Source organism: Salmo salar, chromosome ssa11 (assembly GCF_905237065.1).
Source record: "Salmo salar chromosome ssa11, Ssal_v3.1, whole genome shotgun sequence".
NCBI lineage: Eukaryota > Metazoa > Chordata > Actinopteri > Salmoniformes > Salmonidae > Salmo > Salmo salar.
Genome location: NC_059452.1, coordinates 20544717 through 20570000, shown reverse-complemented (window position 1 = coordinate 20570000; position 25284 = coordinate 20544717). Strand labels below are relative to the sequence as shown.

At 43.6% G+C, this 25284-nt stretch overlaps 2 protein-coding genes across 9 annotated transcripts in view; both read left to right on the top strand.

Moving 5' to 3' along the window:
* LOC106562197 (transcription factor 12) overlaps positions 1-1219 on the top strand; it is a 95884-nt gene extending 94665 nt beyond the window's left edge. For all 8 annotated transcript variants that reach the window (XM_045689164.1, XM_045689166.1, XM_045689167.1 and 5 more), the window contains one exon: positions 1-1219. This exon is cut by the window's left edge and continues 1758 nt beyond it. The gene's annotated coding sequence lies outside the window, so the exon portion shown is untranslated.
* Positions 1220-3870: 2651 nt separating this feature from the next.
* LOC106562198 (cingulin-like 1) overlaps positions 3871-25284 on the top strand; it is a 41050-nt gene continuing 19636 nt past the window's right edge. Inside the window, exons 1-9 of the mRNA XM_014126896.2 lie at positions 3871-4036; positions 7185-8897; positions 9030-9124; positions 11095-11191; positions 11753-11854; positions 12151-12299; positions 13281-13419; positions 13724-13936; positions 24235-24441. Of these exons, the coding sequence (XP_013982371.1) occupies positions 7233-8897; positions 9030-9124; positions 11095-11191; positions 11753-11854; positions 12151-12299; positions 13281-13419; positions 13724-13936; positions 24235-24441 (2667 nt within the window). The 5' untranslated portion in view covers positions 3871-4036; positions 7185-7232. The remainder of the gene's footprint in view (positions 4037-7184; positions 8898-9029; positions 9125-11094; positions 11192-11752; positions 11855-12150; positions 12300-13280; positions 13420-13723; positions 13937-24234; positions 24442-25284) is intronic.

Sequence of the window (25284 nt, the reverse complement as noted above, 5' to 3'; positions counted from 1 at the left end):
CCTATTCTGTGAAAAATAAAGTAATAGAACGAAGGATGCCATTGAAAACCACCCCAAGGAGTTTATAAAAAAATATTTTTGATTTTACAATCATTTTCTTTTTGTGATAAACTTGGAAACGTATTGTCGTGTTTTCTCTGACTGCATGTGGCCTTGTTCATCATTTCAGTATTCATGAGCTTGTATTCATGTTGCTGGCAGACTCTGATTGAGGTTATAATGTATGTCACTGCCTGCTCTCTCATTTCCTCCGTCATTTTCTAATGTTCTGCTGTCTGTCTCTTTGCTCCTATGTTAGACTTTTCTCTATTCCCAGATGATTTTCCTCGTATAATATATGAAAAAAGAACAAAAATAAGATTAAAAAAACATTTGGCTTATTTTTCACTGTAGTTAGTCTTTTATACAATAATATTGTAAGAACATTTCTTGAATTCTAAATATTACTCTTTCTAGATTTTTTTAATCGAAAGTTTTGAGTAAAAAGTTTCTTACTTTATTTTACTATATTAGATAGTAAAATGCACGGTTATTTACCATAACCTGTCCATTATTATCTGAAACGTACAAATAGCATCCGAAAACATAGTAGGATTGTAGCTCGCAGTCTAGTACATTGAGGTATTGTACAAGCTCAAATTTCATGAAGGCGTGCGTTCCATCTTGATCTTCAGTCTCTATTGTTGGTGGATAAAAGATGTGTACTTGTGTTCAAAAATTCTAGGTATTGTTGATGCACATCAAAAACCAGCAGCAAGAAATTGAACTATCCGTCTCTGTAACAGAAAACACAACATGTAAATAACATTTATGTAGCAATAAATGTGCCATCTTTTTTAACACAATTGTATGTGGATTTATTTCCTTCTTTGGACGTCATCTTTATTTTCTGTTTCTCCACCTTTCATTTTTCATTTATTTCCATTCAATTTAGAATTTTGTGATTGTTTAATGAAATGACTTGCTGGTGGTGCGTTTGGTTGAGCTCAATACAAGTACAGTACCATGATGTGTTCACTCAAGTGAGCTACTGACGCAACAACCCTTCCCTGGTTCTCCCCCCAGAAGACTTTTCTACAGTGGATCTTGGCCAAATGAGGAACTCTGTGCAAGAGTGTGTTTTATAGTATGTTACTAATTTTTAAAACAATATCAGTGGACCGTTGTAGTCTGTATGGAATATATGTTTCTATTTTTAATAAAGTGTGATAGCAGCATACATTTAGTCTCATTTTTCAAAAGGCTGTTTTCTTTTTGAATTTCCTTTTATGCTCACTTACAGAATAACTTTGAGAGGGTATTACCTTTGTATTAAGTATTAAGGCATCACAAAAGACAGCACATTTTGTTACATTCAGCTGCTGTGTGCGTTGTTTACAAGTATGAAATAAAATAAAATGCCACACTTGTCATTCACAAATAAGAACTTAAAAGGTGCCCATTGCATTTAAACAGAATGTCAACAGGCATGCAGGTCAGTGGTAGACATGCAAACATGATGATATTTGCATGGACATTTGCAGAAGCATAGTGTTGGCTGTCCACTCCTAACTAGGAAGTCATCTGCACATATTTGTGCTGTGACATCAGTCAGCCCTCCTTGTCCAATTATAAGACAGATTTAAATCCCAGAAGTTGTCTCAGTGACCCACCACATCTGCTGAGCATTATCCTTTTGTATGTGTGAGTGTGAGACAATTCCTCACGGTATCCTGACAGGCCAGATCCAAGTTCAGAGCACTGACAGAGGTGACAGACAAGAGAAGATGCTGACTGCTGTAAAGTCTGTGGCTAGTTTAAGTTATGCACTGTGAATTATGACTGTCATCTTTTAAAACACAGCATTTAATCTGGAATCAAAAGTTACGTATATCCCCACTTCCCCTGTAGTGTGTGTGTGTGTGTGTGTGTGTGTGTGTGTGTGTGTGTGTGTGTGTGTGTGTGTGCTCGTGATTGTGTGTGTCTGCCTGTGTGCGTGGGTGTATTTATTCCTTCCTGCTTTTATCATGTCCGGGGGTGTTTATTTGTGGTCAGCTAGAGTCCTGGGTATGTTTTATATAAGAGTGGGACCACCTTGTTTGAAGGCTGACTTCCTGTGGGTCTGGCTGCCTGTGAGTGAGCCATGGTGGGCCTGCTGACAGATGAGTCTTGGCTCATGTCTCTGGAGCCAAACCAGAGGGCCTACTGCCACGCAGTGGATTCCAAGCCTATCTCTGTCTGTAGGTCTGTCTGTATTTCTGTCGGTCTGTCTGTTTGTTGATTGTTCCTTCCCACAGAATGATCTGTCATCACTCCTCTTTTATTATTAAGTATCTCTAGCTCAGTACATTTTCTTTTCTAAAACCAGATTGCTTTCGCAATGGACAATTTCCCCTCTTCCGTAAAAAAACATGTTACATAAAAACATCAGCCACACCATCACAAGAGTCAAACTTGACCGCGACCTGACTGTATAGCCACTGTGTTCCATCGCCATTCTAGAACGCCTCCAGTTTCCGTCAGCCAGGGTCAGACAGCGCACTCTACTGAGCATGCTTGGAGGTCCCAGCTGCAGCACCTCGGAGGAGAACAGAGCCCCTATTGTGCAGCACTGTAACACAACATAGCGCCAGAGAGTTGAGATTAAAGACACATTTACAGCCCACACTCTCAGTCCTCTCACAGAGACAGAAATGAAAACACAGTGGGCAACCACAAAGGGAGGGGGCAGCTAAGGAACAAATAAAATGTGGCTGATGCCCTTTGCTATCCTCTAAACAAATGAACTGTGATTTTAACGTTTATTAAAGTCCTTGTGTGAACCATTGAAATGCCTACTCTGTGCTACAACAAGGACTGAGGGCAATTGTTGGGGGTTTTTCTCTCTCAAGGTTCAGAGCAACTAAAGAATGATAATTATATATTTTTTTTATCATCATGCTTGGGAACTAGGTGTAAAGAATGATGGGAAGTATTGTAATAGAAATATTCAAATATCTGTTATTATACTGTAATAACTCTGTAATGTGTTCTTTTATAGCACTGTAATGTTCACAAAAATCACAAAGTCAACACTGCTAATTTGGGAGGTTTCTTGTAGGTCGGACTTCATACTGTATAAAAGTGCTGTATAACAGTGTATAACAGCACCCTATACCCAGAGTAATCACTAGGCAAATTGCATAGAGGTAAGTGATTATCCACTAGATGACGCTATTGGTCTTAAAAATAGATGAGAAAATTGGGAGTGGTCCACACAGTACAGTGAATCCATATGCTTCAGTAAACATACATTATCTGCGTACAAATAATAATTAAAAAAAAACAACAACCAAAAAAACAAGTTCAACTATTAATTACAGACTTTTCAGTTATATTTTCTTTGGTAGCTTTATTATAACCACAAATCCCTAGTTGGGCTAATGGAAAATCCATTAACTGGGCCTAAAGGATTTTGTAAAATATTTTCTCTTATGATTAATGATGATTATATAGAACGTGATGGGCCCTGCCATATGAGGTGTTCCGTACAGTATACATTTTCATTTTAATTCACAAATTGCAATCAACATCAATATGGGCTATTCATACTCATATCAGCATGATGGACTTTAGCAGGGCCTAACGATTTTTGTTATTTTATTTAACCTTTATTTAACTAGGCAAGTCAGTTAAGAACAAATTGTCATTTACAATGACGGCCTACTAAACTGTTGCAAATGTGGCTCACAACAGAGTGTCTTCGAAACTGAGAAAGGGATACTTTGTCAAACAGGTTGATTGACAAAAATTGGGTGTTCAGGTTGACACTGTCAATCTGTTCCTAGGTCAGTGTTTTGAGGTTTAGTGTTTGTCAGTAGGGCTTGAGATGGGCGGGTTTACAGAGTTCTTAGCAGGGGGCGGAGATTGCAGAGCTTCAGGCGTCTCTAAACTGAACTGTCTCAGTAAACATGACCTGCAACAAATAGATTTTGAACAATTCCGTGGAGCATGCCACTTAAACTTTTGGCCATTATTGAACAACTAATACGCGATTATTGTTCGTAAAGCGCAGCTGGTAAGTGACACGTTTCTCTTCTTGCACTTTTTGTTACAGTAGTCATTGAATGCGTCATAGCGTGGGAACTTTAGGTTACTGACTGGGCAGTGGCCGCTTTAAACACATATGCAGATAAATTGTTACTTGTCTAAAATAATAATCATAGAGAAAACTACATACAAAATCGTGTTATTTCATGTTAATGTAAATAAGAAGTTAAACCACCTGTTGTACCCTAAACTAAAGCATCAGTATAAACTTTTGAAAACTTTGCTCATCTTGCACTGTTCCAATGAAATTATCAGTGCAAAACTATTTTTTACACAATAATTCTATAAAGTCAATAGATATTAAAGAGGAATATGTTTGTATACACTTTATACATTGAATAAATTACTTTCAGTATGTATTTAGAATTTGAAGAATTGTTGTAAACTAAACGAATCTATTCAGCATTCAAAAATGATTTTTAATCAAACATGTTACACATTTTTTTATATCATATACCACATTCTGGAATATGAATAGATCAATTCATGCATTCAGTATGCAAAAATTATTAAAGTCATGCATGGCTATATTTACCCAAGAGCAAATTCCTTGGAATAAAATGTCCGCCTCTTTTCTCCTAGTTTTCCATTACTTTCTGTTATTTACTTGGTATGAATGCATGGGATATACATGTCATAACATGCTATAAGTAACTGATATTCTTCCATAAATAATCTGTTTTAGGGATTTTGAATTAGGAATTGCATCATTTTTCTAAGGCTTAATAGCTCTCCCTGGAATATGAATAAACTCAATCTGTCATGAGTACACTAATAATATCAAATCTGCCATGAATGTAACTCTTTTGTATTCAGTTTTTAATCTGGAATCACGGCAGTGTCCTAATGTGCTCTCCTATAGTTGTCTTTTACAGGCCTGAATGGTGTATTGTGATAACAACACACCCCCAGGATGTAGAGAATCAGTCAGTGCACTGCACATGTAGATTATTCTCCATTTTTTCTGTTCTCAATCTTTCCCTGGAAAGATCAAAGGCAGGGCCTTGACATCCATACCACTCTCAGCACTGACCTTTGGTCTGAGGTGTAGGGGCACCGTGGCGAGGGAATTGGTCTAGTTATGGATCGCAGGGGAGCAGGGGGGAGAAGTTGGCTCAGCAAGTGTTTCCTCCCTTGCAGAGAGTAACACAATGAGAGGAAAAGAGCTGCACTCACACCTCACAGCCCTTGTGTTGTTGGATACATGTGATACTTGGAGTGAAAGAGGCTATTGTGTCGTCTTCTGCTGTTTTCTGTTCTTCGCAGTGCCTTTCCTTTTGGATAAGGGGCTAACTTAGCCTCATTGTTCTTCCTTCCTTTCAATGGCTGGAAAGTATGAGGTCCTGTCCTCTGAGTATTAATAGAATCAAGAAGAGCCTGCTGCGTCGCTTCTATTCTCCCTGTCACACCTGATATTAACATGCTGGTTCAGTTCTGTAGAGCAGGCAATACTCGTTTTCAGTTTGAAAGAGTGATTTATTGAGATTTCCTCAAAGGCCTTGCGGGCATGTCTGTGCATTTCATTACAAAGTGACATTATCTGCTATCACCTTTGTTTCCTTATCATAGCCCTCCCATCCCTATCACCATTTGTCCTGCTATTGTAACACCAGGCCATTCATGACATTCATCTATGTATTTGTTTGTTTGGGGGTGGAATAGGATATTATCAGCTGAGCCTACAGGTCTCTGATAAGAGCCCATTGTCTATACAAACACATGGTGCCCACTGATGTCTGTGATGCTGTGTGTCTCTGCTGGCCTTCCTGTTAGCTGATACAGACCTGTTTCTTAGGGTCAAATGGCCCTATGCTCTGTCCTCAGCTTCAGACTGCACACTACTTGTAATCTGGCAGATAGTTCACAAATATGATATTTCTTTACTCAGAAGACACTCAGATACTTGAGTCAAAGAACTTGATCTCTACTTTATATGTGTGTTATAATGTGAATACCTAATAGTATCAAGGTGGTCTAAATATTCAGTTACTTGTGTATATTTTTTTTGCAAGTATAGTAGAAAACAGTTGAACCTATCAACACAGGTTCCTGCCGTCAGTGGTGTAGTGCCTCTCTTAATGCTGTGGTGTTAAGTGGGGTTGATGACAATGGCCCTGCTGTAGGTCTGTTACCTTGCTCTTCCCATGGTACATTGTTACACCCACCAGGGCCCTCTACAGGGACTGCAAATCACAGTGTATTTTATAAGGATTGGCAGAGGTTGGTTCAATAGATTCACAGATAGACAGACAGACAGACAGACAGACACACACACACACACACATTCACTAGCAAAGACATTCAAGAAGGTTACTGTATAGGCTACGGCTATGCATAGTCATGGGATTTCCAGGTGTAGTGTGACATATCGTTGGAGTCTGTCACTAAGCTGTAATACCAGTTTTTATTGTCAGTCCATTAGACCTGATTACACCTTTGTGTGCAGTAAATATTCATTCACACCATGTATATAATTATTCACTTATGCCTGTTAGTAACAGCCAATTACAGCGCATTAAGGTGCCAGTTAGTAGCCTGCTTGTTATGGTTTCGTATACAGTACCTGGTCATATTTTCCCTTCAAAAGAGTGTAGGAATTGTTGACTCACTGTTTTTCAAGTTCAGTGTGTTGATAAAGACTGGCCTCTCTTATGTTATTTTAGGGCAGTGAAGTGCCTCACTCCTTCATTTGGCAGGAAAAGGGAGTACCAAGTCAGTTGCACAACTGAATGCATTGCAACCCAACCCCTCTGAATCAGAGAGGTGCAGGGGGCTGCCTTAATCGGCGTCATCGGCGCCCGGGGAGCAGTTGTTGTTGGGGGTTAACTGCCTTGCTCAAGGGCAGAATGGCAGATTTTTCCACCTTGCCAGCTCAGGATTCAAACCATCAACCTTTCGGTTACTGGCCCAATGCTCTTAACTGCTAGGCAACCTGTGGTGGAGCTGATCAGTTAGGGTGCTCTCTGTGGAACCACTCTCTAAACACAGAGACCATTAAGTACAGAAAAAAGGAAAGTTAGACCAGATTACATAATCAAATATTGTGAGGCTTTAAACTCTCATTAGCAGGCCATGGAGCAGTGAAACATTTGCTGATTATGTCCTTTTTTTTGCAGAGGTGGGCCTGATCCAGAAGAGGGATTTGTTCTCTTGCTGCATTCCTGATGGAGTCGTACAGAGTCAGCCAGCCGGCCCGCTCTTCCAGGCCTCACAATGGAGCTGGCTCCTATGGCCTCAGCATTAGGGTCCAGGGGATTGATGGACACCCGTACGTGGTGCTGAACAACCAGGACCGTGGGTCCAACTCCTGTACAGATCCTAATAGTAACGGCTACAATGACACACAGGGCTCCTTTATTGACAACTACCATGAGTATGACTTCAAAGGAAGCAGGGAGGCTGTTTCTGACAGCCCCTTTGTTGAGTACAGGTCCCAAAAACAGATGCAGTTTGGGGGCTCTCACAATGGAGTCACAGAGCAGGGGAAGAAGCCAGCGTCCACCCTGCTGAACTTCCAGAGGCACCCAGAGATCCTCAAGCCTTATGACCCAGAGAACAACACCTTGAACCTGGACGGTAACCACAGCCTGCCTCCCCGGCCGATGTCCCTGGCAGAGACTGGGAGCACCTACCAGGGCTCTTCTCCCAGATCCACCTCCCCAGTAGTCACCCATGCCAGGTCATCCAGCCTGGATCATAGGAGTAGTCCTGCCCTGCAGGAGAGAACACAGCCTCAGCCCAAGCCCCAGCCCCAGCCAGCCCCCTCTAAGCCCCAAACCAAACTAGTCCAGTCTCAATCCAAGCCTCAAGCCCAGCTGGCTCAGCCACAGTCTAAGCCTCAGACCCAGGTGGCCCAGCCCCAGTCCAAACCCAAGTCTCAGCACCTGTCCAAACCCCAACCCCAGTCTCTGCCGCAATCCAAACCCCAGTCTCCACCCCAGTCTCAGTCTCCACCCCAGTCCCAGCTGCCCCAACGCGTCCCCATACCCCAGCCCTATGCTGTGTCCAGCCCCCTCAGTGAGCAGACCAAGGCTTCCTGCCGGACCGCCAGCTCCATTAGCAGTGCCAACTCTAGCCTGGAGCGCAGCCACCATGAGCCAGACGTCCTCCCCCTGCGCAGAGTTGACTCCAGCGGCCCCGTGCTGCAGTCCTCGTCCCGCTCCCGCCACTCCTCTACCTCCTCTACCGACCAGCTGGAGGCGCTGTACGCCGATACCATCAACCGCCACCAGAACCGACGCTACATTCCCTTCCAACCCGGCACGGGCCGAGACATCGACACAGGCTCCATCCCCGGCGTGGACGAGCTCATCGACAAGTTTGACGGTAAGGATGGTGGTCACCAGCGACGGGGCAGGGCGGGCCGCAGGAACAGGATCAATCCAGAGGACAGGAAGCGCTCTAGGAGTGTGGACAGCGCCCTTCCCTTTAGCCTCCGGGGAGAGTCGGAATACATGGATGAGTTTAGCAAGAACCAGGGGAGGTCCACGGAGCACGTCCTCCGCCCCTCACAGCTGTATCTGCAGAAGTTGTCTGGAAGTAAAGACTCCTGGGTGACAGCGGTAGAGGGGAAGCCAAGTGCCAAATCTTCGGCCTGTGGTAGCATTGCTCCAGGCTCCCCTCAGAGCATGACCTCTAAAGCAGCAGGCTCCATCCAGGGGTATAAGGTGGTGCTAAATCGCTCCTCTACGTTACCCCTGGACAGTACAAATGCTGAGGATGGTCAATCTTCACCAAGCACAAAGATTTTAACAAGTGTGGCTAAAACCTCGCTATCCAAGCCTTCCTCTAACTCGGGCAAGAAGCCTAGTGCAGAGTTGGATGTGCAGGTAAACAATACATTATTTATGATTACAGTTAGGTTAGTTGTTTAACAAATCATTCTCTATTACTACGTAACTGCATGTGAAATTATCTGTCAGAACTCTGATGGCTCTCTGCTTATTTCCTCTTGCATCCAGGTGACACCTGATCTTTTGAAAGGTCAGCAGGAGCTTTCACAACAAACACATGAAGAGACGGCAAAACAGATTTTGTTTAATTACCTCAAGGATGGGTGAGTTTTTACCTCACTGATGTAATGTTCCTGGTTCGCTTTTTATTGCACAACAATTTCCAGTTTTACAGCAATGTCCATTAAATCTAAAGGGTATTAATGGTAGATTTTTTGTACGAATTGGTAATATATTAATACACTAGTAGGCAACATGATGATGCCATGAGTATCACTTTCACTATGCAGCGGGCAGTAAACTGCACAGTCTAAACATAACATGTGCCAAGTTACACTCTTAAAGCTCCAATATGTAACTTTTTGGGCTACCCCACCAAATTCACATAGAAATTCACATAGAAATATGTGTTATAGTGCTGTCATTCTCATCAAAAGCAAGTCTAAGCAGCGGTAGATCTGTTCTATGTGTGCTATTTCTATGCTTCCCATTCTTAAGTTTTGTTTTTGCCTTTTTTACTTTCGGTTTTGTACACCAGCTTCAAACAGCTGAAAATACAATATTTTTGGTTATGAAAAAAATATTTCACAGGGGTTTAGATGGTACAATGATTCTATATAGTATACTGTCTTCTTTTGCCACATAAATTGAAATTAAGGAAACTATTAAACATTTTGCAAACAGGAAATAGAGGAACAATTTCTACATAGTGCATCTTTAAGTAATGCACCATTTGAAAAAAAAGCCCCATGGGAGCACTTAAACGTTTTTTTATCTGAGTCTGACTGTTTGTGATAAAAGTAAAGGAATTTATACTCCCATTCAGTCTCCACCTCCATTTCTTAGCTGTGGTCGATGCAGCTGCTTAGTGGTGTTCGTTCCTCTTCCCATTTCTCTTTCTCCCTGTCACTCTCTCCCTCTCTACTGAGGAATGTAGGGTATCAACCCTGCTCTGCTTATCACCTGATTCTTGATGTTCTCCTTTCACCCCACACTGTAAATCCTATCACTTACAGTAGGGGGAAATGGAGGAGTTATCAGTGGGAAGCATCTCACATAGATACTCTATCAGATTAGTATCTCTATGGTGTACTTCATGGTTTAAGATAGATGAACTGGTAAGGGTGATACATGATGGTTTATATTATTAAATAGTAATATGAGGTGCTACACAGTTTCGTTGTTGTTCAGTACCAAGGTACACCAGCTAAAGTTTGGTTTCACTCTCTGAAACTTTTATAGCTAGACTAGGTTAAAAGGCTTTAGGGGGGGGGTTACAAAGCTTAAACCAAGTATGTTCGTCAAGAAGCCAAGTCTGAAAGTCCTGTGCATATATCCAATAGGATAACATTTCAATCACAGCACCAGTAAAGTTGGATCTTAGAGTTGCTATCCAATCCCAGGTCAAGTTCTGTGTCTCTCACAGAGCATTGTGTCATGGTTGGACTGTACATTTGTGTCCATGGTTTTAGAAGTTTTGCATTTTAAATCCTAAACTTCTAAAGTGCCTCAGTTCCTCAGTGTCTACATTCCATGTGTGCTCCAGGCTTTTTCGATGCCCAGTGAGTTCAGGAAACTGCTTTGGGTGTGTCAGGTCACAGGTCAAGGGTCAGAAGTCAATGGAAAGGAACACAGATGGAAGTGGTGTTCTGACACTGAGTCATCAAAGAAAGAACAAACATTCACCAGCTGAAGTTATAAAACATGAAGGAGGGGGGCTAGAACTCCACTGTCAGGTAGTGGAATGGAATGGAACCTTAGAACCTTTCCCCGGGTTGTGGCCGATATAGGAAGAGAGAGGGTGCACCCTGCATACAGCCAGGTTCTATAGGAGGGCCAGGGATTCCCCTGCATGTGCCCCCTAATGGATGGGCATAATGAGGTTGACCGGGTCGCGAGGTGACACATCAAAGCAGTTGGTCCCCGGCAGAGCAGGAACCAGAACAGTCTGGGATTAGACCCTGATCTGATCCACCTACCACACACAGAGACCCCTCTTTACCCTCAGATCAGCCGAGTGTGGGAGTGCACCTGTGTTCTGACTGTGCGTGTGCGTGTGTGTGTGTCCCCGCAGGAGCACTGATAACGAGGACACCACCAAGAGGAAGGTCAACCTGGTGTTTGAGAAGATCCAGACATTAAAGTCGCGGGCAGCGGGGAGCGACAACAAAGTGAGGCATTGTTGTGGAGTTGTTGTAATTTAACTCAACAAACAGCTAAATCTATGAGCCTCTTATCTTAGCCTTAGGCCAGAAGCTTTCACTTGGTGAGCAGCATACAACGCACCAGGCTGTGTTTACCTACCATTGACAACAGCCACTGTAGTTACCACCTCCATCAGTGGAGGCTGGTGGGAGGAGCTATAGGAGGACGCGCTCATTGTAATGTCTGGAATGGAATAAATGGAACGGTATCAAACACATCATACATATGGAAACCACATGTTTGACTCCGTTCCATTTATTCCATTCCAGCCATTACAATGAGCCAGTAGCTCCTCCCACCAGCCTCCACTGACCGCCATGTATAAACCTGTGCATTATGGGGAGAAACTAGTCACCACCCTTCCTTTTGTTCACTGAGATCTGCCATGAACCAAAGCAACCGACATGTTTTTGTATTTTACGAAAATAAGACATCTTAGAGTAATGCTATCATGCAAATATATTGTGAGTGATTTTGAAAAGGTAAATGGATTCAAATATAACTCCTGTCTCTGTTCCCCCTCCCAGTCTCCTGACATGGCTACCCAAACCAAAGCCCTACAGGAACAGAGGGTAGCACTGGAGAAGGAAGTTGTTGAACTGAAAAAGCAGCTGGAGGAGCAAACCAAGGTAATACTATGATGCCATGTCATACATGTTGAACCTAGCTGCTATCTTGGATGTCTGTGCAGGACATGAGAATCCCTGGCTCACACCTCTTAAGACACAATAATCCTATTGGTGCTAATACCTAACTTAAGCGGACCAGTAGACATCACAGCCACTGAGTTTGTTGGTTAGATACTGTCAAAACTGTCATTCAGATACTATACTATGAACGTCATGCATTTCATATGTATTTGGTGTGGTGAGAGGAATGGTGTTTTATTAAAGTGTGTGTGTGCGTGTGTCCTTGCGTGTTAAAGAAGCAGATGGGTCTGACTGAGGCCCATGAAAAAGCCGGAGCAGAGGTGAAGGTCCTGCAGACGGAGCTGGAGAGGAGCCAGGAGGAATGCTCTCGACTGAGGGACAAACTGGCCAAAACAGAGGCTGAACTCCGCACCACACTGGAGGAGTAAGTGACTGACCACCAGACCAGGGCATACACACTGTGAGGCAAGGAGTGACAGGTCGACAAAGCCCGGCTTAAGAAACCAGCACAATGGGGATAATCCTCAGATTTAAGACTGTTATCGGAGGAAAGTTGTTTATCTATATCTCTTTTTTTTGTGGAGGAGAAAGTTGTAGGTTGTTTTCTGTAGTCACAGGATGATTATAATGTGTTCCTTGGGCTTGCAATTTATTTTCGGCCATTAGAGTTTCTGTCTTTGTCTGAAAATAATGGCCTCCTATAGTTCTCCTTCCCCTCTGACATTTTGTGTTAATGTACAGTGCAGAGTCCCACCAAAGCCCTACAAAGTGATGAGTGTATATCACCATGGCTTAAATGTCTGTTGATGTTGGACTAATCTGTTAAACCTTTGGATGGCTCAGTTGATCCTGATCATGGACAATCACAATAGAGACTGGCCATCCTGGCGGATGGCAGCTGACAGTGGAGGCCCTGTGGATCCAGACTCCCCAGTAATCTAATGACATAGAGACATCCATATCATGGACTCCATAGAAATAAGAGACAGAGACAGAGAGGGGCCTGCCTTATTTAGAAAGAATCACTCAACTACTCTCATTCACTGTATAATTGCTTACATTTTTCAAGAATGGATTCTCTATTTTGAAAAAGGTTCATGTCAGTATGTGGGAATAAGTACACTGAGCTGGCGAATAAGTAGTGTTCAGTCTACTTACTCTACATCTGCGTGCATGACCCCCTGTCACTAAACAGACCCTCTCTGTGTTGGAGTGGGCAGGTGGTGTGACTATGATGTGATTGGTAGATCAGTGCCCAGGTGCTCATCATAGCTCCTGTTAGCCTGGAGAATAGGCGTTTCTGACAGAGCGCAGGTGGTATCGTTCCATTGTGTGAAGCAGGGTGCAGGTGTTCAGGTGATGGTGCGTGTGTTGTGACTGTATGCTGCTCTGTGTGGTCTGGCAGGCTGTTCCAGGTGAAGATGGAGAGGGAGCAGTACCAGACGGAGATCAGGGACCTGCAGGACCAGCTGTCAGAGATGCACGACGAGCTGGATGGCGCCAAGACGGTGGTGACCGACGGAGAGAAGGATGCCATGATGGAGGTAAAACACAGGCCAGGTCCCACAACTCTCAGAGGAGAGAGCGTTGACATAGAGGAGCTTAGCGGCCTGCATGGAAAGGGCTTTGCAGTCCCATAATAACCACCATGTCAATACCGTTGTAGTGCCAGTGTTGGTAATGTGTAAACATGTTATTCTTACTGGCACATTTGCTGAAGCAGAATTTCTCGGGCAGTAATGGCAGTGCTGGAGATTTCTGTGCACGTTACCTGTTGAGGTAGCAGTTAATCTCAGGGTGAGATTTTAGCGAGACACTGTCACCACTTCCTCCTCTCCTCCTATGTAGGAGCTGATGCAAATGAAGCTGGATTTACAGGAGGTGCTGCTGTCCAAGGAGGAGCAGGAGGAGGTGCTGAGGAGGAGGGAGAGGGAGCTGACTGCCCTGAAGGGAGCACTGAAGGAGGAGGTGGCCACACACGACCAGGAGGTGGATAAACTGCGGGAGCAGTATGAGAAGGAGATCCGCAAGCTGCAGACGTCTGTGGAGAAGGCCAAACAGGTAACTTAGGACATTCTTGGTCCCTTGTGTCATGGTCCCTTGGAGGCTTTGTCTAGTTCCTGGTTGATACGGGGACGTCCCTGAGGACATTTTTAGGTCGTTCTTTGGACGTTGTGTCATGGTCCCATGGAGGTTTTGTCTAGTTCCCCGTTTGTCCCGGGACACCAGCTGATGGTTGCAAAGAAACGTTCTCCCCTACCAAAAAAGAACATTTTAACCAGGGTACACGCACCCTACTTTCATTATACATCACCCCTTGTTACTGTTGCCAAGCCCATCAAGGCCCTGATTGGTGGACCACTGTTCCAGTCACAGCTCTTTGTCTTTTTTGTTGTTGTTGAGGGGTGCGTGTCTTTGTCTTTCGGCAATGCTAGGCATACCCACACCACAAACAGTGTTACATATTTAACATACATGATTACATTGTGTATGTTTATTCATACAGTGGTTATTGCTTAACATGTCCTCACCTGGAATTTGAACTCACAACATCTTGGTTCATGGAATTCCAATCTTCCTGCTACACCACCATGTCTGTATCAGTAACTGATTTCAGCTGTAGCAGGCCTATTCCTACACTTTGCACTTCAAAGTAAATCTCAGCTCTATTAAAAATACATAGTGATTCAGGAGTAACATTAAAACAGAATAATATGCCCCACCAATATTAGACAACTATAATGAAAATCCAAACTCAAATTGCTGAAATAAGTAAATGAAATCAATGAGAGAATAGTCAGATGACTGATAACTAAAAGAGCAGTGTAGATGGCACTCTTTTGCTAAGTGCAGAGATGTATTATAGGTAATGAAGGTGTCGGGACTTTTAAATTCTACAGACTTTGTGGCGCAGCAGAAAGATCAGCATACCCAAATTCAGAGTTCAAATTCCATGTGGGTTCATTTTAAAAAGTGATCATGTCAAATGTGATCATATTGTCATTCATTAAAGATTTGTACACTATTAGCTGAACAGCGTACCACTTACCTTAAAACCCCCATACCATTTCATTACTTTACTTATAATGGTTTGGGACACGTGGGACCATCACGTGACAAAAATCTCCAGGGAACCATGACACAATGTCCCAAGAACCTTCATGGGACCATGACACAATATCACAAGAATGCCCAAAAACGTCCTCGGGAAGGCCCCGTTACTAACCAGGAACTAGACAAAACCTCCAGAGGACCATGACACAACGTCCCAAGAACATCCTAAAAACATCCCCGGGACAAACCGGGAACTATAAAAAGGTCCCCCAGAGAACGTTCCCTTGGGTACATCACGCAACGTTTTTAGAAAGTTCTTAGAACGTCAGTGGGATAACGTTGTGTCGAAACCCTTAAGGGACCTAATGGGAATATCGCCAAATGTCCTCAAGACGTCACCTGTGTGCTGGGTGTATTGATGTTAATGGGAGATTTGGGTAAACCCTTGAGTATGGCATCATGTGTACTTTGGGTAGTAAAGTGTTTGTTTAGAAGGTTTGTTTGGGAATGTTCTTGTTGCCATATGTTCGGCATCAGTAGATATTCGATAGCTTTGAAGTGAAAGGACCAGGAAATTTCGACCAGCTTCAAAGTTGTGCCTCAAAATTAAGCTTAATTTTAGTAACTAACACAATAGGACCGTCTTACCTCGAACAAAAAAATGCTTTAAGTTGTTTTTGTTATGACTGCTGTGTATTGGAATTGGAAAAATAAGATTACGCCCCCATCATTGTCTACCAGCTGTTAAGATATTTCATTTGTTTGGAACAAGTAAATAATGAATGCTATCCAAAGGCCATTGAATTTGTATAACTTTAGTGTTCCATTGTTTATTTACTGAGGAAATGAAACCCTCATTATGTGTTATTATAAGGAAATCAGGCTTTTGTGTTTATTGAGATTAAAATGTTATGTACAGTATGCATACTTGAATGAATGTCTGGAAAGTCCTCTAGGAGTTAGTGAATCATTGACTGCATGGTGCCAGTGTTAGAGAATGTCATAGTTCTATACATGAACTGCTCTATTCCTCTCTCTTCTTGCACTTGCCTAACTGCATTTCACTGCACACACTGTAATAACAACCCCAGCTGAAGGCTGAAAAACAATTCTGAAAACGGTTCAACTGTGCTGGGCAAAAACACTCCCTTCTCTGTAGTTCTGCTGAACCAACCAAGATAAAAAAAGACAGCTATCTGACAGTTAAACCAACTTGTCATCACTTTTCATGGGAACTTATTGGACTCTGTTTACCCTAGATTACATATAGTGTCATTAAGAAGCTTTAGGACGTATTTCATGATGTTGAGGTGTGGTTTTGCTGTAAACAGATTTTACTGGGTGGCTCAACAGGAAGGAAAATAGGACCAAACAAAGCCTTTTAAAGACTTGGGAGAGGGGATGGGGAAAGGAAAATGGACTAGTAAAGAGAAGACAGGGTAGGGAAGTGGTAGAGAGGACAGTGAGGTAAGAGCATAAACAGGGCTAATGGAGGAGAGATGCATAAGAGAACCACACTGACAAGGCTAGAGGAGCATTGTGTTGACTAGGTGTTGCCTGGCTCACATGCTTCCTGTTTGTGTCAGGGCCTGGAAGTCCTCTCCTTGTCCCCAGCTTCCTCCTGCTGTGGTGGGGGTTGACACAGCAGCCAGCCCCTTCTGAGATAATGTTGTTCTTGCTTGAGGGGAAGAGTTTGTCATCAAGAATTCACCACCAGTGCTTTATAAACAAGTGACAAGATGTCTGACCTTATTGTTACTCAGTATTCAGACAGTTTGGCTGCTATCAGTTTGAGTTTATCTTCAGTAATTTGGGCCTTTCCCTTAAAATACCAATCCATTGTTAGGTTGTCACACACAAAAACTATTTATGGCAGTTTCAGTCTACTGTACTTTTATCCACCAGGCATTGGCAGGATTGAAAGTAATAATCATTTCTGCATGTGAGTGAGCGACCGCACAGCCTGCTGAATTGCTTAGTATAAAGTGTGCATGGTCTGGCATTCATCTGTCCTGTCTCCCATCGAAACGCTGCTTCTCTCTCCTTCGGCCATGAAATGTGCATTGATAGGGCTGCCCCATGCAGAGTATAATGCTGGAAACTGGAGCACTAAATTGTTCCCTTTGCCCGTTAATTGCAGTGGCAAGCCGTCACTAATCTAATGAGCTGTAGTTCATGAGTTGTGCATTTTTCCTCATTGTTCCTCCTCTCTCCCTCTCTTCATCCATTGAAAGGGCAGGGGTAATTGTGGACCTCAGTAGATGAATGATGAGATTGTTTCACACAATAATAGCAGCAGGGGTTTGGGATATGGTTGGGATATGCTGAATAAAGTGGGTCAGATGAGTTATGGAGTGGACATCTCCTGAAAATATGTATGTTTGTTTTGTGTCATTACATTTTAGGGTCAATTGTATTTTTATTTAGTTGTAGCATGGTCCATTATTTAGATGTTAATCTATAGAGGTAGAAACTATTGAGGTCAAACAACAGTATTCATGGAGAATCTATAATCAGACTGTAGCCTACTTACTGTAAGTTACTTACTGTAGATCAGTTCTGTGGAAGTCAGGTTTTTCACAACAGTGAGACTTGAGGGAATGTGAAAAATGTGAACTGATAAGGTACAGTGAGCAGCGAGAAGGGTGTGTCAGAGAATGTTTCTGGCTGGTTAGAGAATTTGCACCCAGCAGACCCCTTCCCTCCTGCAGATTCTGTTACAGTGCTCCAGCTCTGACCAGTGGGTGGGGTCGGGAAGGGTGGGACGTGACCATGGCTCTTCAGGGGGCTGCTGTTATACCCCCTCTCAGGGACATTCCTGATTCTCAACGCTCTCTCAGAGGGTCACAACCCCAGACCCCAGACAGCCCCAACCTGTAGTCCCAACCCCAGCCTCTAGTACCAGCCCTAGCCCCTAGTCCCATTTCCAGGCTCAAACACCATTCCCAGCTCCAGCCCATTCTCATCCCTCAGCCTTGATCCTCTCCCTCCACCCTACCCATACAGTCCCTGTTGCATTTTCATTCCTAAATGAATTAGCCACAGTCCCAAGCCTTAGCCCTTATAGCCCTATCTCATACATCCCCTGACACACTGGCAGCTCCAACCCCCAGCTTCTAGCCCTCCACTTGAGTGATCCCTGCCTGTCTTTATTTTCTCTGTGACTGACTTCTTTTTGTGTGTAATCATTGAAGCCATGTGGCCTGGTGATCACCTCCTCAGGGCTGTTTGAAGGTAAAGAGTTCCACAGGAGGCAGTGTGTTTCCTCAGTTGATGATAGCGCTCTGCTGTGTTCCCTTCCCGGCTCTGCTGGAAGTTGAGGATTTACTGGGAAGGGAGGGAGAAATATAGGGATTGATAGAGGGAAGGGATTTCTCTTGAAATCTACCAGCAAAAGAGAGGAATGGGTGTCACAGCCAAAGTTCAGCACTTTTTGTATCCATCTGTTTGCTCTCATGTTCTTCCCTGTTTGAAGAATTTGCCTTCAAAAAGACTTGGGAGTTAGGACGGCTTCTCAGAATTGTTTAGATGAACTGTGATATCCTGCTACCTGTAATGTTCTGCCCAGAAATAGTCTTTCACTGGCTCATTGGATGCACACCCATTTTGGTTGCATCTCCTTGCACAGAGCTGGTTGTTTGTGTTTGTAGTGAGAGAAGTGGTTCCTCTGCCATGTGAGGGTCGTGCCTGTGTGAAAGGAGGCTGTAGCCTGAATTCATGGGCCTATTGTTCCTCTGCTGCGTCACTGCCTTGCAGAGCTGAGCTGGTGGGGAGGGAGCCTACTTTGCCAAAATGCGTGCAAGGCTTTGGGGATTCCAACAAATACCCCCAGGAGTGTGGAGTAGAGGGTCAGTGTGCTCAAGACTGTGATGTACCGCAGCTTTAAGACCAGAGGTAGAAAGCTAACTCGCTCACACCGAGACTTAGGAAATATGTGGTTTCTCCACTCAATAGGTTGTTTTGTGTTGGTACATTGCTTTTCAACATCCAACAGAGTAGAGAGTACTGGCAAGTACAGGCAAAGTATTTAGCATGGACTTAATGTCCTGTGGCGTAGTCTGCTCAGGTTGCAAGTGTCACTGGTCACTCTCCCTCCAGCAGGATCTGACCTCAGCTCTGACATTCAAAGCCCAGTCATTTGACTGTGATTTTTCCTCCAGCCCGACCAGGCAGCGTGATTCCCCAAGGTCTGGCTTTCGTCCAAGAGTTAAAAGAAGTACTATGCTCAATGTCAGTGTTTTGTCCTACTATAATGACTTTCTGAAGGCTCTTTTGATATTATAATCACTCTGGGTTGGCCTCATATCAACCATTTAAGATCAGAATAGAGTACTGTGTGTGTGGACTTTGACCTTGTGTCATCCCACTCCCTTCTTTTGAAGCCACTGGCCTTCTGGCGAAGTGCTAAACAGTAATAATGCCACATTCTGGGGAGGCTTGGAGTTTTGTGACAGTAAATGTTAATTCTCTGGTTCCATTTTTTTGACACAAAGGGCCAGTGTCCCTCAAAGCTCTACTGTGACTGCCTTCTCACTGCACTGGCCTATTTAATTCTCTATTAAAGCCAAACACCCCTGAAATCCTATCATTTGGCCCGGCAATAGAGACTCCATTTAAAAAGGTTTCTGTTTCCATGTCCCAAAGGACAAGACAAGATTTGATTGCTGGCATCTTATGGTGACTGGAGAGATGCCAGTGCTCCTCAAGCAGCAAGTTTTAATTTCCACTGCAAGCTTTTCTCCCAAGCCATCACAAACCTGTCTTTACTAGGCAGACACTAGTCTATGTGCCTTTTGTTGGAGAGCATCTCTATTGTAATGCATACCTTCTTGCTGGTGAAACAAACTAAGGCTTATTCATTGCCGGAGAAAAGCTTGAGTGACCTGTGATGCTATTCATTTTCCTTGAAGACAGAATACATGGTGTTGAATACCGTTAACTTGATATCACACAGGATATGACCCGTTCCTGGAAGGACCTTGGTCATCTTTGTGCTTCTATTTAGTCCCGATTGCCTATCTCGACTTCTCCTCTTATCCCATATTTACTTTTCCCTCAGGGAGAGGACATGAATGGAAGTCATTTGAAAACAGGACCATAATGCTATGAGGCCGCATCAACCTTGGCTCACAGTACCCTCTAAGGTAGACTGAAGTAAACAATTATAAAGGATGTGGTGTTGTGCGTTGATTTATTCACTTGTGATTGTGGCCAGTATGTGTCTGTTTGAACGATGTCACCACCAGTGTGTTGTTGCAGCTGGGGTAGAGGGATATCCTGTGTTTCTCTGCATCCTGGCCTAGGTCCTGGGTTAGGTAGGGGGAACACTCTGCCCTTCAGCTCCTAACTAAAGCCTATCTGTCAGGGATGCTGCTGGGACATTATAGCAACTTGACAATGTGTCAGCTCAATCAAAGAAGTGTTGCTTTGTACCTTTCCCAAGGCCATGGTAGAGCAGAGGGTGCAGAACACTGTGCTCCACTATAGTTACTTATTTTTGATACACTGCGATCTTACAATGTGAATGTTACTGTCTGAAATAGGTATTATTTCTAAAACCTTGTGAATGCTGTATGCCCACAACAGTACACTCATATAAAAGGTTGTGTTCACTGTTGTGAATGCATGTGATAGTAAACACATAAAATGTGTTTAGGGGTGTGCCAGGACTTTTACATTAATCTCTGTAGTATAGATGACACCAGTTTGTCTGTGACAACCAATCAGAGGCTATGCTACTCACTGACAAGGGCATGAGTACACCACTATCTTTATTTTCAGGATTTGTTGACAGATTAACATTTTGATTCAGTTAAAAGTCAGATTATACTTTTTTGATGCGTTGTGGATTTAGAATGGATTAACTCTCTTGTCATTTTAAAAAGGGATGTGTATGTGCCTATAAATGTGAATAGAGTGGGGCTCTGCTGGGTGTGGGATTACCCTGACAGGTTTCTTGTGGACCGTAATTGGTGCAGGAATATCAGCAAACTCCATTGTTTGTTCCCTGGGCTCCAAAGCAGATTCAGCAGGGGTTTGTGTGTGTTCCCAGCAAACTGAGAGCACCCTGTAAAAGCTCAGAGCTCACACACTGGGCCATGCATACTTCACTGCATTGTTAGTGCCACTCTTTTTACTGGCCACACAATGGTAGTTAATGCCTGACTATAGACACACAGTTTAAGAGTACACAAGAGAGTCCTTGAAATTAAACTCCCCAATTGTTAATTTTGAGGCTTTGTAAAAGTTTGAGCGAGTAAAAAAATGGCAAACACAAGGAACAATGATCACCAGGGCACCCTGTGAATTTTCACCACCTGTGGCTCTTTCTCCCCTACGCCCTCTGGGTGGTAGTGCCCAGACTGGACTCTCAAAGAACCCAGGATGGGAAATGGGACAGTGAAAGAGGGGGTGAGGGGATGTTTGTATGAGAAAAAAACAGAGAACTCAATGAGTCTACATTTTCTGTATGTTCCCCTCCCCCTCAACCTGCCCCCTCCCTCAGCCCCAGTTGATTAGTTTGAATACAGAGATGATTCTACAATCTTCACATATTCTAGCTAAGTAGGCGAAGTGACCTGTAAAACAGTGAGGTTTTTCACAAGCTTCTACCCCCTGCTGTCCTTGGATTCTGTACAGTCCTAGACAGGTGAAAGATGTTTGGATATGCCCAATATTTTGAAAGAGATAACACTGCATTCATTTGTGTGAGAATATCCTGGTCTGGGATGTAGGTAATTCCAGTGACACCTGCATATCAGTCAGTCAGTCGGTCTGTGTACTTGTGCCCCAGCTGACCCAGGCAGGGATAAGGGTGTCGGGGAAGGGGAACAGGTCCAACAGGCCTCAGTGGGTCCTGGAGGTGGTATGGTTAATGATCTGTCTTCTCTGCTCTCCCCTCCACTGGGTGACCTTAACGCCTCGCCTCCCACCCTCCGCTCAAACACTGGAACACCAAGCCTCAGTGACCAATGAGGGTCCTCCAACTCACCCAGTGGTGAGATGAGTGAGGGGGGGAGGTGGTCGGACTTTGGACTCTTTCAGCTCCGTGGACAGATAATGTGTCACTACAGGGACCATAGTGCAGTGGTTCTAATGACAGATGAGGGGATTCAAACACATTCCCAAGCACTAAGTCAGATAGCTTCCTTTTAAGACACCCATTTAGTAAGACATCTGTATCTAACTAAACCTATGACTGCTAATCACAGGTCTAGGTAATTGAAGTAGTTTCATGTCATTAGCTGTCTGTTATTTATCATGCTATTTCGTTAGTGAATGGTTTTTCACTCTCCACTGAGTGAGTCAGTGTTGGTGCTCACCTGGAGCACTGTGTGTGTGTGTGTGTGTGTGTGTGTGTGTGTGTGTGTGTGTGTGTGTGTGTGTGTGTGTGTGTGTGTGTGTGTGTGTGTGTGTGTGTGTGTGTGTGTGTGTGTGTGAAACAGATGCGTCTGTGTGCGTGCGTCAGGTGTGAGCGGAGTATGTGACAGGTACGTGTGTCAGGTGTGTGCAGTGTGTGTATGCACAGGCTTTTCTTGGACTTGTCCAGGCGAGGCTAAGGGGAATTGAACCACAGTGTGTTAATCTGCACCGTTTGCCTCTAATCCCCCTGGGAGCAGACATTCCTCCTCATAATGAACCTGCTAAGTCCCTCCCTGCCTGCATACTGTATAACATGAATAGGGAGAAAACTGATAGCCTACATTATAAACTGGATGGTTCGAGCCCTGAATGCTGATTGGCTGAAAGCCGTGGTATATCAGACCGTAAACCACGGGTATGACAAAACATGTATTTTTACTGTTCTAATTACGTTGGTAACCAGACCCCATCACCTCCCTGATTACCTTCCCTATATATGTCACTCCCTTTGGTTCCTTCCCCAGGCGTTATTGTTTCTGTTTCATGTCTGTGAGTTGTTCGTGTTTCTTGTTTTGTATTATATTTTCATTTATTTATTAAATAATTCACTCCCTGAACTTGCTTCCCGACTCTCAGAACACGAACAGCCCTTAGCCGTGGTATATTGGCCATATACCACACTGCCTCGTGCCTTATTGCTTAAATATAACCTGTGGTTACATGATCATATTTAGTCAATTAAATATATTCCTACTACTGTAATGACAATGGCCAGGAGCCATGTGATCCGACCAGGAAAAACTCTAGGCCTTGGGTTTAACTTATTTTTTTTAATTTTTTTTTTCATTTATTATACTTATCTAGGGCTTCTAGTTTTTCCTGGTTAGGGAAAACTCCTGGCCCTTTGTATCAGTAGTCAACCCCATATGAACGTCAGTTCCTGGTTGTTTCTGTGGAGGCGTGCAGCACGGATATTCCTCACTGTAGTAAACAGAACAAGAAACTGTCAAACCTGTTGTCTGGCATTCTGTCAAGCATTGCCTCATTTCCAGATATTCTTGTTTTTGAACAAATATGTCGGGAGCCTGGCTGCTACAATATCTTCTTAAACTGTCACTTTCAGGATATAAAGTAAATCCCTCTCTGACAGCATCATCACAGCAAAACCTGCTATCTGTTTTTCTATGCAAAACTTCCTGCGGGGCTAGATAGAGTGCTGTGTGTTGTTGTCAGCTAAGAGGTTACATGAAGACAGAATTCAGGTTTCCCTGAGTGCATTGACTGCTCTCCCTTAGGACAGCAGCAGCCCAGACAGGCTAGCCAGGGCAGGCTCTCCATTGATAAAACTGGGCAGAGGCAAAGCACACAGGGACCTCCTTTCACACTGTCCTGCCACAGCAGCCAAGTTCGTACAAAGACAGGCTGCCACCAACAGTGGGTCATCTAATTATGGAATTTGATCATGTTTAGTGACAAGCAGGGAACAAGCGAGAGCCATAAGGCTTAAGCAACAGCCCCACAACTGTACAACTCTGGCAGGTAAAGCCATTGAGACATTGGTGTTGGTCATGCTCAGGGGAATGAAGTGGGCAGATTTACTGGACTGGACCATTCACCTCAATCTCCCGAGCCTTTTGCGGGTGACATGCTGTCTTTGTGTGGGCCAAGCTACATCAGTAGAGGCAGTTCAATGGGAGGTGAATAGAGGCTTAGAGTTATTGTCATGCATCCACCTCTTAAATCCCATTGAGCTTGTCATGAAGGAGTTGTTTTGGGAGTCTCTTTGAGGAAGAGTTGTGAAGGAATTTGAGTTGGCTTGTAAATAAGACCGTAGACTTTTGTTTTTAACCAGTTGTCAAGCCAGTATTGTGTCCTTTTCTGTACAACGTTGCATCTTTCTACCCTGTATTTACTTTGTACTGACCCTTCTGTCTGTTCTCCAGAGCAGTGCTGCAGTGAGCAAGGAGAAGGCTGAAGTGGAGGCAGCCAAGGGGGCAGTGGAGGGCCAGGCGGGACGTCTTAGCCAGGAGGTCGAGAAGCTGAGAAAGCGGGCACAGGAGCTGGAGAACGAAGTGGCCAAACTCAACCGCATCATTGATGATGCCAAGCTACAGGAGAGCAAGCTGGGGGACAGAGTCGGCCGGCTTGAGGTGAGGAACAGAGAAACCTGTAGTACTGTAACTACTGTAGCAACGGTCATAGAAACGTTTACAAACGTTTTTTAAACAATTTGCATAAATGCAACTGTTGGACAGTGGATGAAGATATTCTAAACTTTAAGAATATGTATAATCCATCAGATGAATTATAGCGCATAAAACATTTACTGGCATGGACAAAGGGATTTTGGTGGGAATTCAGGTATTCAATTTATTGTCAAATAAAGAAAGAAAAACGTAAATCCACTCATATATACATTTTCTTATTGTATCAGTTTTTGTAGATATGTACAGTTGAAGTCGGAAGTTTACATACACTTAGGTTGGAGTCATTAAAACTCATTTTTCAACCACTCCACAAATGTCTTGTTAACAAACTATAGTTTTGGCAAGTCGGTTAGGACATCTACTTTGTGCATGACACAAGTCATTTTTCCAACAATTGTTTACAGACTTATAATTCACTGTATCACAATTCCAGTGGGTCAGAAGTTTACATACACTAAGTTGACTATGCCTTTAACAGCTTGGAAAATTCCAGAAAATGATTTCATGGCTTTAGAAGCGTCTAATAGGCTAATTGGCATCATTTGAGTCAATTGGAGTTGTACCTGTGGATGTATTTCAAGGCCTACCTTCAAACTCAGTGTCTCTTTGCTTGACGTCATGGGAAAATCTAAAGAAATCAGCCAAGACCTCAGAAAAAAAATTGTAGACCTCCACAAGTCTGGTTCATCCTTGGGAGCAATTTCCAAATGCCTGAAGGTACCACGTTCATCTGTACAAATAATAGTACACAAGTATAAACACCATGGGACCACGCAGCCGTCATAC